Source organism: Oncorhynchus keta, chromosome 1 (genome assembly GCF_023373465.1).
Source record: "Oncorhynchus keta strain PuntledgeMale-10-30-2019 chromosome 1, Oket_V2, whole genome shotgun sequence".
In the NCBI taxonomy this organism is placed as follows: Eukaryota; Metazoa; Chordata; class Actinopteri; order Salmoniformes; family Salmonidae; genus Oncorhynchus; species Oncorhynchus keta.
Window position 1 is genome coordinate 37,126,555 of NC_068421.1, and position 18,059 is coordinate 37,144,613.

The window sequence follows — 18,059 nt, forward strand, 5'->3', positions numbered from 1 at the left end:
ATTGTTACTGTGTATGTAAACGCAAGCTAAAAAGTACCCAGGGACTTGCCTTGGCTCCAAGTCAGAGCAGGTCCACTGGAGCCATGGCCCAGTGAGAAACAGGTTCCGGCCGGCGTAGATGGAAACAAAATAGTCTGCGTCTTTTGGGTAAAACACCGGGGTAAATCCTCAGTGGACATCCACCATTAGCTAAAGAGATCTGGGATTGATGATGACGTGACTTCCTGGAGCCAAGAGGTGTAAGGAAATGAGTCACACAGGGATCATGGTTAGCAGGAAACACTAGGATAACAGGTTGATGACATACTACCAGAGACGCCTGTCCGCCCTACCGTCTAGGCTGCCCACCAAACTACGAGAAACACTGGTCAGTTAGTTACTGGTTGATCACGTATCGCCTTTATTAAATACTTCACAACCTCCCCTTCAGTGAACAGTTACAAAATGTTACCTCTTGTCAAACAGGACACTGTTCAATTTACAAAGCATTCACTTTTTGTAAAGGGCAAAACAAAACTAGAAAAAACTAGATGCTTGTGTAGCCAGGCTTTCATACCTCTATGGATTTGAGTTGAGTTTATTTTATATGTTTGAACCTTCAACAAAACAAGAATGTCAGTGTCTGTTTCTCCTCTCACGGTTACAGGCTGCATCCCACTTAAATGCAGGGGAATTAAATGTATTTCTTTCTAATTATATATATATATATATATATCAAATATACACACGTGTGATATATATATATATATATATATATACACACACACACAATATCAAATGATTCAAATGAACTGTCATGTGACAGAGAGGAGACAGGAGAGGCAGATATCTCATAAGTATAAAAAATAAATTAAAATGATCATATCTCACGTGACAGATACTCTATGTGGTTTTCAATTCACAGTTCTGACTCTGGCAAAGAGGTGTGAGTGGAACCTCAAGCATGGGTGTGTGGGGTAGTGGGACCAACATGGCCGACGGACGGACGGACGGACAGACAAGAGATAACTGTGCCGACAGAGCATAGGGCTCAAATATTAAATAAGAAGAGAGCCAATAGAGGGGAAAGACTGGCAGATAACAGACGGACAGTGCAAAGAAATTACTTCAAATCAAGCAACAAAATAATTGTATTCATATATAATATACTGTACTGTTATAACGCTACAGGCAGAGGGAGTGGCAGTGAATGTTCTCTATGTGTTATCTTTGCCTGTGATTGTACTAGAAAAGCTACAATGATTGACAAGTATTCTGACGGCGACACAGTGGAAGCTAGTGACGTGAAAGGGGTGGTGGGATATGGACAGAACGGATGATAAAAGGGAGAGCTTGGAGACTAGAGTTACAAACAAATGCAAAGGAAAATGAACAGGACTAGGAGGAGCATAAATGACAAAGTACAGCCCATTTAAATCTGTGGACTCATTTTTGTTGTCCTATAATTGTTCTCTCTTAAAGTAGGGAGGGACTCTCGTAAAGGGAATACATTTATTTATACATCTGTTTGTTTTAAAATAGAGTTCGCTCTTTCCCAGACTCCAACATATCCACCCTAAACCCTCCCTCCCTGGCCCCAAAGTCTTTTATAGAATCTGATTAGCAAACACTGCAGGTGTGACGCCAGAGCAACATGTTCAAACGTTCACAGTCTGTGGCCAGTCCAATTGCTGCCTCAGTGCGCTCCTTGCTGATGCGTTCAGTGTTCGTCTCTAAAACAATGTTCGACCAGGATAGGCTCAGATATCACTGGCAGAAGGGTGATGCCGTGGGGTCAAAGCCTTTGAAAACCTCCTTCAGAGAAGCATTGTCCTGCTCCGTGGTGGTGGTGGTGTCGCCAGGCTGGGCAGGGCTGTTCCCACCAAAGGGGCTGCCGGAGCCGCTGGGCTTGCTGGCCTGTTTCACCATGCTGAAGAGCGAAGACACAGGCAGGTTGTGGACGCCCGCCGGGGCCTGCTCGGCACCACCAGGGGGGCCCTGTCCGACCATGGAGGAGACAGAGGCAGCAGGACCTCCGGGGGGCCCGGTGGACGGCGAGGGTGCAGGCTTGGGCCTGGGCCGGTTATAGCTGTTGTAGCGGTCAGTGGACTGCTCGCTGCTCTTCTCTGGCTCCGGCTGGTCCAGGGCAGACTTACGGACAAACAGGGGCTCCTTGGCCTTGGGCTTGGCTGGTGCTGCCTCACTGGGTTTGGGCTCTGTGGGGCCACTGCTGGGGGTTGTGTTTGTGGTGGCACCAGGGCCCTCAAGTTTACCTGCACTAGGAGTCCGGGGATCATAAAGACTGATACCACTCAGCACACTGCTGCCACCAACTGCACCCGCTCCCCCTCCACGACCCACTCCACCTGCAGACAGTAGCCGAGGGTCGTAGGGGGCGATGGTGTGGGAGGAGGAGCCGGAGGTGGGTGGAGGGGCTGCTGGGGTGACCGTCAGAGGGGGACAGGGGACTCTGAAGGCTGCTTCAGGACAGATTTCTGCGGCTGGAGCCGGGGGTCAGCGGGGGCTTTGCGGGCCATTCGAGGATCGACGGGCTTGTCGACAGGGATGGGCAACAAAGCAGGAGGCGCCGGCAACAAGGCCGGTGGAGGGACAAGGGGGAGAGAAGGGGATGACTGGGAGGGGCCGGATGAGGCGTTAACAGTCTTGAGGATGCGAGAGAGCAATTCAAAGTCTGGGAGGGAGGAGGAGGGGGCTGGGGGTTCTAAGGAGGGAGGGGGGATGGGTGGGGTATGGGGGAGGGCCGTATGGATTCGCTGCTGGCTGCGTGAGAGGCGGGGATCCAGGGCTGAGACAGGGGGGATGCCTGGAGGGAGGGGGAGAAGGTCCTGTTTAGGGATTGGGATAGGGATGAGGTCCTCGGGGTTCCATGTCACTGTCTTAGCGTAGGGGGGCATGTGCAGGAGAATGTCCTTCTTAATGTGGCTGAACTGCCTCAGCTGGGAGCGTGGGTCCCTCAGGGCCATGCCCATCAGGGGGTCCAGGGGGATGGGCACAGGCTTGTCCCTTAGAACCCTCTCTGTCTCCTCCTCCTCTGCAGGGGGAGCCGTGAGGGGCGGGGGCTTGTACACCAGGGGGGCGTCTGGTTTGGGGGTGAGGGTGGTGGTAGCGAGCCGTGCCAGGCGGGGGTCTGCAGGGGTGACGGTGGAGGCCAAGGAGGGGTTGGGAGAGTCCAACGCCTGGGCAGAGTCTGTAGCCCGGGAGAGGCGGGGGTCGCGGGCCAGCCGGGGGTCCCCCTGACGGGAGTCCGCCGGTCGGATGGAGGGGTGCGCTGGGGAGCCTTTCTGGAGGCGGGGGTCACTGGTGGGACCTTCCGGTTTGGGGGGCCCTTGGCTCTGCTGGCGGAGCGTCTTCAGGATGGATGTGACACTGCCACCTCCATCATCATCCTCACTGGAGTACCAGTTAGCTGAGTCACCTAGGAGATAAAGCAACAGGAATCAGTGACATAGTCAACCGTACTGACGGTCTGTAAGTACCACAACCACTGAACATTTAAACGTTAAAACTTTTAAACGAAATTGGGATCCTGCTTGGGGTCATTGTCCATTTGGAAGACCCATTTGCGACCAAGCTTTAACTTCCTGGCTGATGTCTTGAGATGTTGTGTCAATATATACACATAATTTTCCTTACCCATGATGCCATTTATTTTGTTAAGTGCAACAGTCCCTCCTGCAGCAAAGCACCCCCACAACATGATGCTGCCACCTCCGTGTTTCACGGTTGAGATGGTGTTCTTCGGCTTGCAAGCCTCCCCATTTCCTCCAAACATAGCTATGGTCATTATGGTCAAACAGTTCTATTTTTGTTTAAATCAGAAAGGATGACATTTCTCCAAAAAGTACGATCTTTGTCCCCATGTGCAGTAGCAAACCGTATTCTGGCTTTTTTATGGCGCTTTTGGAGCAGTGGCTTCTTCCTTGCTGAGTGGCCTGTCAGGTTATGTCGATATAGGACTCGTTTTACTTTGGATATAGATACTTCTGCACCTGTTTCTTCCAGCATCTTCAAACGGTCCTTTGCTGTTGTTCTGGGATTGATTTACACTTTTCACACCAAAGCACATTCATCTCTAGGAGACAGAACGCGTCTCCTTCCTGAGCAGTATGATGGCTACGTGGTCCCATGGTGTTTATACTATTGTTTGTACAGATGAACGTGGTACCTTCAGGCATTGCTCCCAAGGATGAACCAGACTTGTGGAGGCCTACAATATTTTCTTGGCTAATTTCTTTTGATTTTTCCACGATGTCATAAATACATCCACAGGTACACCTTCAATTGACTCAAATTACATCAATTAGCCTATCATAATCTCATAAAGCCATTACATAACTTTCAGGAATTTTCCAAGCTGATTAAAGGCACGTCAATATCAGTGTATGGAAAAATTACTTATGTCATGCACAAAGTAGATGTCCTAACCGACTTGCCAAAACTATAGTTTGTTAACAAGAAATTTGTGGAGTGGTTGAAAAACAAGTTTTAATGACTCCAATCTAAGAATATGTAAATTTACAACTTCACACTGTATACCCAAAATTAAAATAATTAAAATAAAATAATATTTTATCTCAGAAAACTTAGGGGGCCCAATAAAACCTTGGCCTGACCTAAATCAATGTCAGAGCCCAACATAATTAGTAGTCTCACACACCAACAGCTCCACCTAGCGACAGAGTGGAGTAGAGGCCCATTGGAGTCACTAATCTGATCCATGGGAGTGTATTACACAACCAGAGCCCAGAGGATGTTGACTCTGCTGAGGGTTACAAGTGAGGGTCAGCGGTGTCATACAGACATTTCCTGCCTCCTCGGGACACATATACATTTCTAACAAAACAAAAGGAGACAGGAACACTGTACATTTTCCAGACTTACACAAGCACTTTGAGGATAAAACCGCACGACTTGTTAATTACCGTTAGCTTTATATATGTTCCAAATGGCACCCTATTCCCTGTATAGAGCACACTTTAGACCAGGGTGCAGCCAGGGTTTACACAGCATATGCACTCGACTGAACCTACTTTATGTGCCTTACGTAGCTAGCCTATACGGGTGAGTGCGACCTAGAGCAAGTATTTATATGATGTCAGTATTAATATAGCATTGTCCTGCAGTGTTTGCACTGCCAATGCACTGTTTATACGGTGTCAGTGGGAATTGTTTGTTTTGTCTATGGTGAATTGCGATGGAGTCATGCCAGGTTAACCAGGCCCAGTAGAAGTACTTATGTTTTTGTCTGTGTTGGCTTGCTATTATATTAGTGTCTAAGCAACATACCAGCATGGCCAGCAGCATACAACCCTGCATACCACTGCTGGCTTGCTTCTGAAGCAAAGCAGGGTTGGTCCTGGTCAGTTCCTGGATGGGAGACCAGATGCTGCTGGAAGTGGTGTTGGAGGGCCAGTAGGAGGCACTCTTTCCTCTGGTATAAAAAAAATATCCCAATGCCCCAGGGCAGTGATTGGGGACACTGCCCTGTGTAGAGTGGCGTCTTTCGGAAGGGACGTTAAACGGGTGTCCCGACTCTCTGAGGTCATTAAAGATCCCATGGCGCTTATCATAAGAGTAGAGGTGTTAACCCCGGTGTCCTGGCTAAATTCCCAATCTGGCCCTCAACCATCACGGTCACCTAATAATCCCCAGTTTACAATTGGCTCATTCATCCCCCTCCTCTCCCTGTAACTATTCCTCAGGTTGTTGCTGCAAATGAGAACGTGTTCTCAGTCAACTTACCTGGTAAAATAACAGATAAATAAAAAGCATAATAGACTTCAATACAGTGTCTAAAACAGGGGTGGGCAATATTTTCGGACCAATTTGTTCATCAAAAGCAATTTGCAGGCCAGAAAAAGGATAGTTATTTGAAAACTATTATAATTTGACATACACCGATTCCAATTAGTGGATTTGGCTATTTCAGCCACACCAGTTGCTGACAGTAGGGCTGGGTGATATGGACAAAATCTCATATCCCGATATAGGTAATTTCATATCCCAATAACGATACATCTCACAATATACACATTTTCTGTCAATTCAATTAATAAATAGTTTATATAAAATGACCACACGTAAAGGCCTATTTCTTATTACATTTTGAATTATACTCAACAAATAGGGCATTTGGTACCTTGGGTCGAGTGTTGAGCACCAACTCACGAAACCCCCATCTCTCAACCGTGTAAATTGGGGCCATATCTTTGCAGATGTAAGTTGTAACGGCAGCTGTTATCTCCTTCCATCTTCGTGATTCTTTGCCAATAGGCAAAAGCCTATTGCAAGGTCTGAGTCGGGGGTTTGTTTTGATCACTCGGCTGTACTTTTTTGGGTCTCATCCGTAGACTCTCTCCGTACTGTTTCACATGATTCTTGTGTAGGTGGTAAGAGGTTAGTGGTGTTTGAGCCTGTTGTCGGGACCGGCCTGCGGCACATTTTGCAGAGGACGGTTTTCTGGTCCGTGTCCGACTTTTCATACCCAAACCACGTCCATGCGACCGAAATAGACCCTCTTTAAGGTACGAGCTCCGTGCTCTGTGTCACATTCACTCTCCTCCATGTTTGTTTGTATTGCAAATTTCCTTTTACACGCAAAGCGACGTCCAATTGACAAAAAATATTGCCATAAAGAGTGTGATTTGCGACACAACGAAATAAACGATAGGAAAATATCTATCGTTTCATATTATGCTCTATCGTCAGACGATATATATCGTCATATCGCCCACAATGCCCAGCCCTAGCTGACAGGTGTATAAATACAGAGCACACAGCCATGCAATCTCCATAGAAACATTAGCAGTAGAATGGCCTTACTGAAGAGCTCAGTGACTTTCAACGGGGCATCGTCACAGGATGCCACCTTTCCAACAAGTCAGTTTGTCAAATTTCTAACCTGCACCGGTCAACTGTAAGTGCTGTTATTGTGAAGTGGAAACGTTCAGGAGCAACAACGGTTCAGCCGTGAAGTGGTAGGCCACATAAGCTCACAGAACGGAACCGCCGACTGTTGAAGCTCGTCTGTCCTCAGTTGCAACATTCACTACCAAGTTCCAAACTGCCTCTGGAAGCAACATCAGCACAAGAACCGTTCGTTGGGAGCTACATGAAAGGAGATTCCATGGCCAAGCAGCCGTACACAAGCCTAAGATCACTATGTGCAATGCCAAGCGTCGGCAGGAGTGATTAAAGCTCACCGCCATTGGACTCTGGAGGAGTGGAAATGCATTCTCTGGAGTGATGAAATCACGCGTCACCATCTGTTAGTCCGATGGACAAATCTGGGTTTGACGGATGCCAGGCAGGAGAACGCTGCCTGCCCCAGTGCATAGTGCCAACTGTACAGTTTTGGCAACAGTTTGGGGGAGCACCTTTCCTGTTTAACCATGACAATGCCCCCTTGCACAAAGTGAGGTCCATACAGAAATGGTTTGTCGAGATCGGTGTGGAAGAACTTGACTGGCCTGCACAGAGCCCTGACCTCAACCACCTTTTGGATAAATTGGAACGCCGACTGCGAGCCAGGCCTAATTGCCCAATATCAGTGTCCGACCTCACTAATGCTCGTGGTCTGAATGGAAGCAAGTCCCACAGCAATGTTCCAATCTAGTGGAAAGCCTTCCCAGAAGAGTGGAGGCTATTATAGCACCAAAGAGGGTACAAACTCCATATTAATGCCCATGATTTTGGAATGAGATGTTCGACGAGCAGGTGTCCACATACTCTTGGTCATGTAGTGTACTTTATATCTAGTTTAAGACATTCAAGAGTGGCCTGGGTGGCCTAGAGTGGTGTAACTGCTGCAGCATAGATTCGAATCCAGCCCATTTCAGCAACTCTCTCCTCTATCTTTCCCCTCTCTCTCTCTCTCTCTCTCTCTCTCTCTCTCTCTATCCAATCACAATTATTTTTTAAACATTTTTTAAAGAGTGGCCTGGAGTGTCTACGCCTGGGGGGGAGGGGTCTAACATATGTAATTGTTTTAAAATGGTCATACCAAGGATCATTTAGATATGTGATTTTGAATTTTAGGATTAAAAAAATATTGAACGCATGTTGCCCACGCCTGATATATATATAGAACGTACCTTCCACGTCCCTCTCTCCTACCCCCTTGGCAAGTCTGGCCCTCTCCTCATCCTCCTGCTGTTTCTGTTGAATTCTCATGAACAGCATGCGTTGGGCCGGCGGCAGAAAGTCAGGCACTCCCATCCCCGCCTGCTGATTGGCCGAGCCTCCGTTTGCGGGAACGTCAGGACCTCCCACGGAGCTATGGTTTCCTCCCGATCCTCTTGCTTCTTTCACGTCCATCCCTCCAAAGCCCTGGAAGTGATCACCTGAAAGGTACAGGAGGAAGGTTGACAACTACAATACAGAACACTCTCAGAGACACATAACAGCACAGGTTTAGATTCAATCTGAAATCATATTGGAGGGAAGTATCTGATTAGTCTCTGATGCGAACAGTGATTGTATGCTTCGTTCATGATGTGATACGATATCAGCTCAGCTCACCTTCCTCCACTACCTCGTCCATATTCATGTCTTGCTGCTGGTTGAAGAAGTTATCAAAGAAGTTACCCCCTGGAGGAGGTCCGGGGGGCATCATAGGCCCCCCTTCTGGGCCAAAGCCTGGCATCATGGGGGGTCCTCCAGGGCCCATGGGTGGGGGAGGACACATGGACATGTCTGGGGGCATCATGCCAGGTGGAGGGAACCGAGGCGGAGGCCCACCAGGGCCACCGGGGTGCCCTTGGGGGCCAGTGGCGCCAGCTTGGCCTGTGGCAGTTCCTGGGGTCTGACCTCTGCAGAGAGAAAGATTGTTGAGTTATACCATGTTCCTAGCGCAGACTCAAACTATAAAAGCCACATAAATAGGTTTGGATGGATGTGAAAAGCTCACCGGTGATTAGCTAGTTTCTGAGCTAGCTGTCCCGTGGGCTGCACCTTGATCTCAAACAACGAGGGGATCTTCTTCCCTCCATTGCCAGGACAGGGGGGTGGGGGGCCCATGGATGGGGGTGCGGGACCATTGGGGTTGGGAGGGCCCTGGTAGGGGCCACTGTCTGGGTAGGCGGGAAGGGAACCAGGACAGGGACCGGGCCCTTGGTTAGGCCCTGGGCCGGGGAGGCCGTTGGGGGACATGGGGCCCTGTGGTGGTCCAGGAGATCCAAAGTCCCCAGGGCCAGAGTTGTCGGGTGGCCCTGGTCTGGGCGGTGTCGGGAGCAGGCCCACCCCAGGAGGAGGCTTGGGAAGGGGGTTGATCCCCTGCTTCTTTAGCTCCTCCACCTCCTTCTCATCCTCAGCTCCAGCCTCGGCATCCTCCGCCAGCATCTACAAACATGAGGTGAAAAGGTGGTCAAAAGGGGTTAACAGACTAACACAGAGGAGAGGGAGTGATTTAAAGAAACAGAGAGAATTGGTGTCTAAATCCACTTGAGGACGGCTCACCTTGTTTAGCAGGTCTTGGGTGTCGTCGGTCAGAGGCTCGTGGGAGAACATGCACTCGTCTCCATTCACACAGCTCCCGGTGGTGTGGAACAGCTTGCAGGGGAAATCACGTGCTGGGGAGTTAAGGAACTATGGAAGGCCTGGATGGACTGAACTCACTCAAAGACTGTCTCGGGGGTAGCACTGATATAGGCTATACTAAACTTGACAACTAGTATGGCCGTTCTAGCAATGCTAGCTGGAAACACACACTGAAGGAAATGTCCTATCTGATACAAAGTGAACTGCAGGTAAAGGATATCATGCATGTAGGGGCAGTTTTCAGCCCGTGCGCAGAAGCCAGTGATGTAGAACTTGCAGAGTTCTTTCTTCTTGGGCAGCTCAATGTCGTGGCTGAAGTTGCAGTGTTCCCCCTGGAAAGTTGGCAAAGCGTTAAAACAATAAAAAATCACGCTTAGACAAGATTTTAAAAAGCAGTTGACGGTAACATATGTCAGAAGAAAAATGATTTGGCATTCTATTGAGAATGCCTGGCAAGAACATTATCTCTGCTCAAATTCCATGATTTCCTTCTTACCCAAGTACAGCGGCCCTCCATGTAGTACTTGCAGATGGGTTTCCCTTTCTTATCTTGGTGCTTGTCCCCCTGGTGCTTGTTATGCTGGCCTCCTCCTCCATCCTGCACCACAACACAAGCAAACAAACATTACCAGTTTCAGAGCGTTATCAGAAACTTGTACATGTTGCGTATTCATTCAGATGAGCGAGCAGGCCTGTAAGGCGTTGTAGTTGGTTTTATTCTCACCCCCATGTCCCCATTGTCTCCATTGTTGTCCTCATCGTGACCCTGGTCTCCACCCCCTCGGCCTCTCCCCCGGTTCCTCCCTCGGCCTCCCCGGTTCATACCACGCCCCTGTTTCCCCCTGCCCCGCCCCCGCCCACCTTTACCACCTGGTTGGAGCAGAGAGAGACACTTCATCAGTGGGCTACAATGGAACAAGACAGGCAACCATTTTGGATCAGGTGCAAAGCATGTTTACTTAGGAAGGACATCAGAACAGCTAACCTAGCATGTCTTTATTACAGTAGCATGACTAAGTATTGTGTAGTGTGAATAATAGTGGTAATCCGGTCAGCCAACTCACCCCTTCCACGGTCTTTGGACTTCCTGTACTGAGAGTATTCATCATAGTCATCTTCACCCATGTGGTCATAGTCATCGTCTCCATACTAGAACACAACATCAACGGGACGAGGAACAATTCAGAAACAAAACACTTTCCCAAAACAATATAATTTAGCAAGCACACCAGTATCATTGATAAACAATGTGAAATGATCTGTGCATCTGGGGCCAGAGGATGACTGTCTTTGACTCACCTCCATCTCGTCTCCTCCTCCTCCTCCTCCTCCTCCTCCTCCTCCATACATCATCCCTTCTCCATCCTCATTGTCTCCGCCCATCTTGCCCCCTCGTCCCCGACCCCTGCTCCCTCCTCTTCCTCTACCTCCACGCCCTCCTCTCATGCCTCCTCGACCTCTCTGGTTCTTCATACGACCTTTACCTCCTGTGGAGAAAGAAAAAGAAGCACTGTCAGCACCTTGTGTCAGCATCTCCACGGCACGCGGGGACCTGCAAGCAAACTAGTAAGGGTCGTTCAATTCACCTCTGACCCCATTTTTTCTACCTCTGCCCCCGCGACAGTTGCCCCTTCCACCTCCATCGCCGCTGCCTCCCTCCTTGGCCTTGCGGTACTGGTTGAGCTCCTTGGTGAAGTCATCGTAGTCTTCATCGCCCATCTCCTCATCCTCCTCTCCCTCGTAGTTCTCCTCTTCATAATCGCCGTAGCTCCCGTAGCTTTGCTTGTCCATCTTCACGTAGCTGCCCTTCTTAGGCATGGGGCCCCCGTGGCCAGAGGACGGGGCTGGTGGGTAACCTCCAAGGGACTGGGAAGGAAACAAAATCATTGTTAGACCACTGTAATTACATGGTGACAAACAGACGAGCAACTCCGCAGCAGGTATCATTGTGATTTAGAGTCCCGCCATGGGGTAACTTACAGAAGGGGTGTACGTAGGGCTATAGTCCCGATACTTCCTCTTCTCACCTGGGCTGTAGTCAGAGTCATCGCTAAAGTCTGAGTGGTCATCACTGGAGGAGGCATGACGCTGTAACACCACACACAACACAGAAAGAGAGATAGGTTGAGTGACAAAGTAAGAAGAAACATTTACACTAAACAGTAAGAAAGCAATAACATCCCTGATCTGAAGGGTATGTATAGGACGATGAAAGCCAGAGCTGAGCTGGATGTGAAACACACACACAAACGCTATCTTACTTTGTGCTTGGATTTGCGTCTCTTCTTGGCTCTTCTCTTCTCCTTCTCTCGCTCCCTCTCTTTTTTCCTCTTCCTCTTGTGGCGGCGGGCCTTCTCGTCGTCCTTCTCGTCGCCGCTGGCGTGGCGCTCTTTGCTACGGCGAATTTTCTCTGGGGGCCGCCTCTGTTGCTGTTGCTTCTTCACCTGCACCTCCATCTTCTCCTCCTCCCCCGGTGCTGGGCTCCTCTGCCACCTCCACCTCTCCACCATCATCCTCCAACTCCCCCTCTTCCAGCTCACCATCCTCACGTCTGTGACAAACAGAGAACAGATAGGCAGGACATCAAAATGCTGTTCAAGCCACACTCCGGTCTCAAACGCGTAGTTCATGTTTGGGACAGTTCATGGGACATGTGGATGGTTCCTGGGTGGTGAACATTACATTCCTAGACACCACCACCAGACCATAATTATAAGGGATCAAAGCTTTTTGTCTGGGGAAAGGTAAAGTGGGAAAAAATGCCATTAACAACTGCGAGTGCTAGGCTGGGAATTTGGATAATTCCTTTTTCATGGTTGAGCTAAAATAGCAAAATTCAAGTGTACCTGTTCTACACATTGAGGACTTGTATAGCCCGAGGGAGTCACTTCCCTCATGTTCTAACGTGAAGAATTTAATTTGTGGGTTTTAATTATGGCGTTTCCTTGTGCATTTCTGTACGTTTGTCTTGACAGTGGAGATAATGCGGTTGTCCTCGGGGCCAATCAGCTGTTGTTATCCTATCCTGTGATAATGTCTGAGAGCTGCGTTTCTCTGAACTCGTCAAACATTAATCACACCACCGTTCACCCACAAACCATGACACAATGTAGGCTGCTCTGCTGGAACATTCTGATGAGTTATGAGTGTTTGGGTGACTGGGTTGACGGTTGGCTGTTATTGTGGGTGACATAAAGGACCTAGTGTCTGCTGAGAGTCAGAGGGCCAGATCATTTTTTTCTTAGACTGAACACATAGGCCTAATGACTGTATGCTGGAGATAGGACTGCTAGGGTGTAAAGGATGTGTGTTATTTGTGTCAAAACAAGCTGAGTTATCGCGAGGAGGACAGGGATAAGGTGGGTGTGGTCTGTGGTAAACAAATTATATGGCAGTTAATATATGGGACAGCAATCAGTAACAGCAAGTTTCTCTGCATTTCGTTATAGGTATGACATTTCCATGTGTGTGTAATGTGTACACTTTGAGCTTCACTGTTTTGTCTCTTTGGACTGGGAGAAGTTGAGAGTGATGCAACTATGATGATGCAACTGGTGGGGAGGGGGATTCAGTACTGCTGGACATGCGGAATCCGTTGGCCTTCATGACACAGGGTGGATTCAACATCAACATTCATTTCAAGGACATTTTGAAAGCAATAGGCCCATCACTATATCGAGCTAGTCATTCCTGTGCGGGGAGATCAAAGTGTTTACATAACAAAAATGATCTTAAACAGTCTGCTATTTATCAGTGAAGATTAGTCAATTTCATCTGTCAACAGACCTCAACAGCATGCAATATGCTTGCTTAGAAGATGAAAATATTTAACCAACAACCAATACACATCTCAAACTTTAACAGGAAACTGCAATGGTTAAAACTGTATTAAAACTGGAATAGCTGGGCCTAAATGTAGCTAGAGAAAACAGACAAGAAATTAGAAACAGATACATTTTTCCCCTGCCATCTTTCAAGGTGTAGTTTCAGAGGCGTGCCATTACATGATTTACTGAAATACACTGGCGTGACAATAAGGCATGTGAGGCAAGTCAGTTAAGAAAAATGTTGTATTTACAATGACGGCATACCTCGGCCAAACCCTAACGACACTGGGCCAATTATGCGCCGCCCTATGGGTGATAAGTAGGATATAACCACTATGTCCATTTGAAGCGTCACTATAGCCAGAGTTCAGCCTACAGAGTGAATGGATATTTGCTGACACTGATCAGAGCAGGCTTGAGTAACAGTCTCGCTTTAAGTGTCTGGTATAGCCTAACTTCAAAATGGTACAGGTTAGGCCTTTATTTGATTATTCAAACACGGATTACAATTCTGACTTTTGGCCAAAGTACACAGAAATGGTTTCGGTAGTAAAACAATGACTTCAATGTAGGCTATAGAATAGACTATACTCTGAGCATACAGACCCAATCTGTGGACATAGGCCAATTGACACAAATAAATGTTGACTGATCTCTCTTTATACCCACACCAACACAGTCCACACCACATCCTCAACATACTAACTTCCTATGTAGGACATGACTTTCCTCCGGGGCCCGAGGGTTGCTGGGACTTACTACAGTCTCCTGCTCCTCCTTACGTTTAGTTATCCTAAGTTTACTCTCAGCCAGAAAGGGACCAGATATAGATCTAGTCACTCTTAAATAAACCAAATTCCTCTACAACGGCAAGTTGATACATTTTTTCCTTCATTGTGAATGGCACGGTATTACCACTTGGCATAAATCAATGGCGTCAACATAATTTAACTCAACACAGCCAACCCTTGAATCATGATCACTCACGTCCTTCAAGAGGCACAATGAGGCCATTCTTGATGAGCGCAGAACTTTGCATTGCTGGGGGTTCTTTGGACTGACATGGGCACGTACACAGAACAAAGGCTCAACTGACATAGCTCTGACTTCTTGCCCCTTTCTCTAGTGGGGTGCCAGGTTCAAGTATTCAGGATTCTGCGGACAAGCAAAACGCTTTATCATGATTTTGCTCAGTTCAGATGCCAGTCAAGCCAACCTATACTTCTACAGAGGTGTGCCACTCCCATTGGTTGGGAGTATGCCAAACAATTTAGTTGTGTAAAGAGACGTTAGGGTCTAGCCAAACCTATCTTGTCTTACCCTGAATGAAAACTTATTCTTACAACATTTTCAAACTGAGGTTACAGGTGTTTTGGTTTATTAACATTACAGTAATAAAGAATTTGATATAAAAAGTATATTGTCAGGCTGGTTAGATGTCCTGACAATTGTGTTAAATGGCAAATGCAAAGCACCTGTCAACAGCCTCCTCTGGGTTTAATAGCCCACATCACAAAGACTTTGCAAAAAAAAAAAGGATGTATCACTCCAATAACAACAGAGTGGTCAGGAAATGATAGCACTCACTACTGCCAATTAGATAAGGCTCTAGTCTACTCTACGCCAAAGAACTATGAACAGAAAAAAAGTTACACTTGGATCCAAATATATAGCCTAATAAAAAGAAATAATACACAATCACACTTCAAACAAGACAACCTTTTCAGTTGCTCTAATGTTGTGTGCGTCCACTGGACACACCCTATGTAGTTCCAAGAGCATAAACTGAGTTAATGCTGAAAGTACTAGGTACAATCAGTCATGTAAACTTACATTTTCACTTAAAAATACATTTTACAATACTTTTCATGCATCATCACAACACAATTACAGCTTAATTAAAAAGGTCAAAAAGTTCACTAATAATCATTAAACTACAAACAATGGGCCTTTGGGAAGTACTTACTGTGAGAGGTTTTCACATTCTGCACTCAAAAGTACTGGTATGACCATTCCCCCCCCCCCCCCAAAGTTTTTGGAACATAATAGTGGTCTCCCCACTTTATTATTAGGGTTTGTGGAAATGGTATAACTTGGGTTGTTGGGGGTGCTGAAGACAGTGAACATTTGTGGTTTACTTGACTTTTTAGACATCTGATATGCTTTGCAAACGTTCAACACAGTGCTGGGATTTGGTGGGTGTTTGGGATAACAATCTAAAGTAATATAGCAGTCTGTCCTGAGAAAAGAGAAACTTTATAGGGGCACGAAATTAGGCAATTGTCCTGAACTAGCAAAGGAAGAAAATGTTGAATCCATTAATGTACAGATCTAGTAATAATTCAAATAACGTTTTAAAAATGGGTGGCACAAACATTAAAGTGGATGAGCATGCTAAAACAATTGTGCAATCACGTTTGTTACATTTTTGTTGACTAGTTAGTATGACCAATTTCACGCCCTGGAAATGTATCAATTTGTTCATTGTTGGTGATTAAACGTTATATTAATCCCTAGCTAGTTGTCTTAGTTAACATTATCCCGTGGACCAATAGTGAACTTCATAGGTAGTTAACATTAACTGATCGAACCAATTCATTTTATTCGCCGATTTAAGAGGGCTCCGTCTATATATAGGGTGACAAGTGAACAGCTGCATCAATTCCAATGACAAAATGCTTTCAACACAACTATCTAGTTGCTAAAAAAAAGGGCAGGCACAATGGCGGCCTCTGCTTACAAGCTAGATTGATCTGGCTAGCTAGCAAAAAAATAACTGCGTAGTTAGCCACTTCGTTACTTAGCATGAGTGCTAATAAAGGAAATACCTCCAATGTCCCACAGCTGGCTATTAATCCATTGCAATCAAGTCTTTGTCTGACCTGAAAAACCTAGAATGTAATGATTAATTATGAAACTGTTCAAATTCGCCCTATTGGCTTGGCGGACAGTTAGCAAACTGTCTTTTTTCCCCACGGAGGGCAGCCAGCTAGCTGGCGAGTTGGAGCGTTAGCTAGCCGTCTTTGCGATGCAATTTTGCAAAGCTTTTGTGTTCAAAAACGTTTTGGACATATAACTAAATGGAAATCTATTCAGAAATACATTTTTGCTAGTTGAGTTGATGGTGGACAATTAGCAAGCAAAAATCATATTTTTCTTCATTCACTCTACTTTGGTGGGGATGCAACTTTGATGGATCAATTATTTGAACTGATGGTCTTTTTCCTTCATAAAATAACTCCTTGAAATACTTATTCAAACTGAACAGATCGCAGGTTCATATTTGACCTTCCAGTTTGCGCTGAGCAACGTTTCAAGATGGCGTTCGTTACCTCTGTACTTGTTCCCCAGAAAAAGGCGAGTTTAATCCCTTTGAAAGAAAAAAAGGAAAAAGAAACCCTGGCTTTTTATACCTTAAAAGCACAGGACAAATAAATAGTTTGATAGAAATATGATTGTAGAATTACTCGACCTTTCGTCAGTGAGAAGACTGTGTTCGTGGTTGGTTGTTGTTGGGGAGTTTGGATGGACAGTCATGCTTTCCACAGCCATTTCCTCTAGCTACATTTAGGTGCAAAAAAAATTACAACTCTACTGGCTTATGCGTCACTTAACTTGGATCTACAGTACTTGTTAATGGTTTAAGGAAGAGTTTCAGTTCATAGTAGTCAATTCCCCACTAACAGTTGTTAGAGAAATAGGTTGAAATTGTGTCCTGAGATTCTCCGTCCTACAGTTGCGCTGTAAAATGAAACTCATCCACTTAAAATGGCTGACTGTCTCCTCCAAAGAGAAGGGGCGGGATATTCCGAATATGACGACATAAACATTACGTTCTCATACGTTTCACGGAAATAATCATTTTTCGTTCAGCAGTTGTGAAAGATCACTCTTTGGCATGTGTTTTGGCATGTGTATATGCATATCTGCAGCATAGGGGACTGGATTTTAGGGCACGTTGAGGTATTTTGCTGCCTGTCTAGTAATTTGAACAAGTTCACTTTACTTTTCTCTTAGTTGGCCCTCAGTTCCCTCTCCATGGAATGACTATATTGGTGGTAGCTGTGAACGGTGACGTGTGTCTTCGAGCCAATCCTAATTATAATTTACTATTAAAGCCACATTCAAATTTCAACTAACCGATTATATTTCATTAATTGGGTGTTTCACCTGACAGTGAAATGCTTACTTACAAGCCCTTTAACCAACCATACAGATTAGAAGAAAACAATATATAACTAATAATTAAGGAATATCACAAAATACAAACCAAGGACCAGGTATAGGTTCCATTTTCATGTTTTTGTTGTCATAAGGGAACTTTGATTTATAGCTTCATATCATGTTTTAAAAGTAATTTCCTCTCACAGAATGTCTGAGCACTGCATTTAAAAAGGTCATGAATTCATTTATTCCACTGTTACATTTGTTGGTAGGCCTGTGCTATGATGGTATGCATACAGTGGCAAGACACAATGTGAACCCTTTGGAATTACCTGGATTTCTACATAAACTGGTAATCAAATTGGATCTGATCTTCATCTAAGTCACAACAATAGACAAACCGTGTGCTTAAACTAATAACACACAAGTTGTAATTTTCTTGTCTATATTGAATACATAATTGAAACATTCACAGTGTAGGTTGGAAAAAGTATGTGATCTCCTTGGCTAATGACTTCTCCAAAAGCTAAT

General features: G+C 46.0%; 1 protein-coding gene across 1 annotated transcript; it reads right to left on the bottom strand.

The window, feature by feature from the left end:
* Window positions 1-372: 372 nt before the first annotated feature.
* Window positions 373-17,159, bottom strand: LOC118384201 (zinc finger CCCH domain-containing protein 4-like). The gene is given in 15 exon segments (XM_035770526.2): window positions 373-2,439; window positions 2,442-3,415; window positions 8,094-8,342; window positions 8,521-8,810; window positions 8,909-9,339; window positions 9,457-9,566; window positions 9,758-9,869; window positions 10,034-10,135; window positions 10,262-10,398; window positions 10,602-10,686; window positions 10,837-11,024; window positions 11,124-11,403; window positions 11,518-11,625; window positions 11,799-12,088; window positions 16,837-17,159. Coding segments are annotated over 14 exon segments (4,041 nt in total). The 5' UTR covers window positions 12,081-12,088; window positions 16,837-17,159; the 3' UTR covers window positions 373-1,746.
* Between the last annotated feature and the right edge of the window lie 900 nt (window positions 17,160-18,059).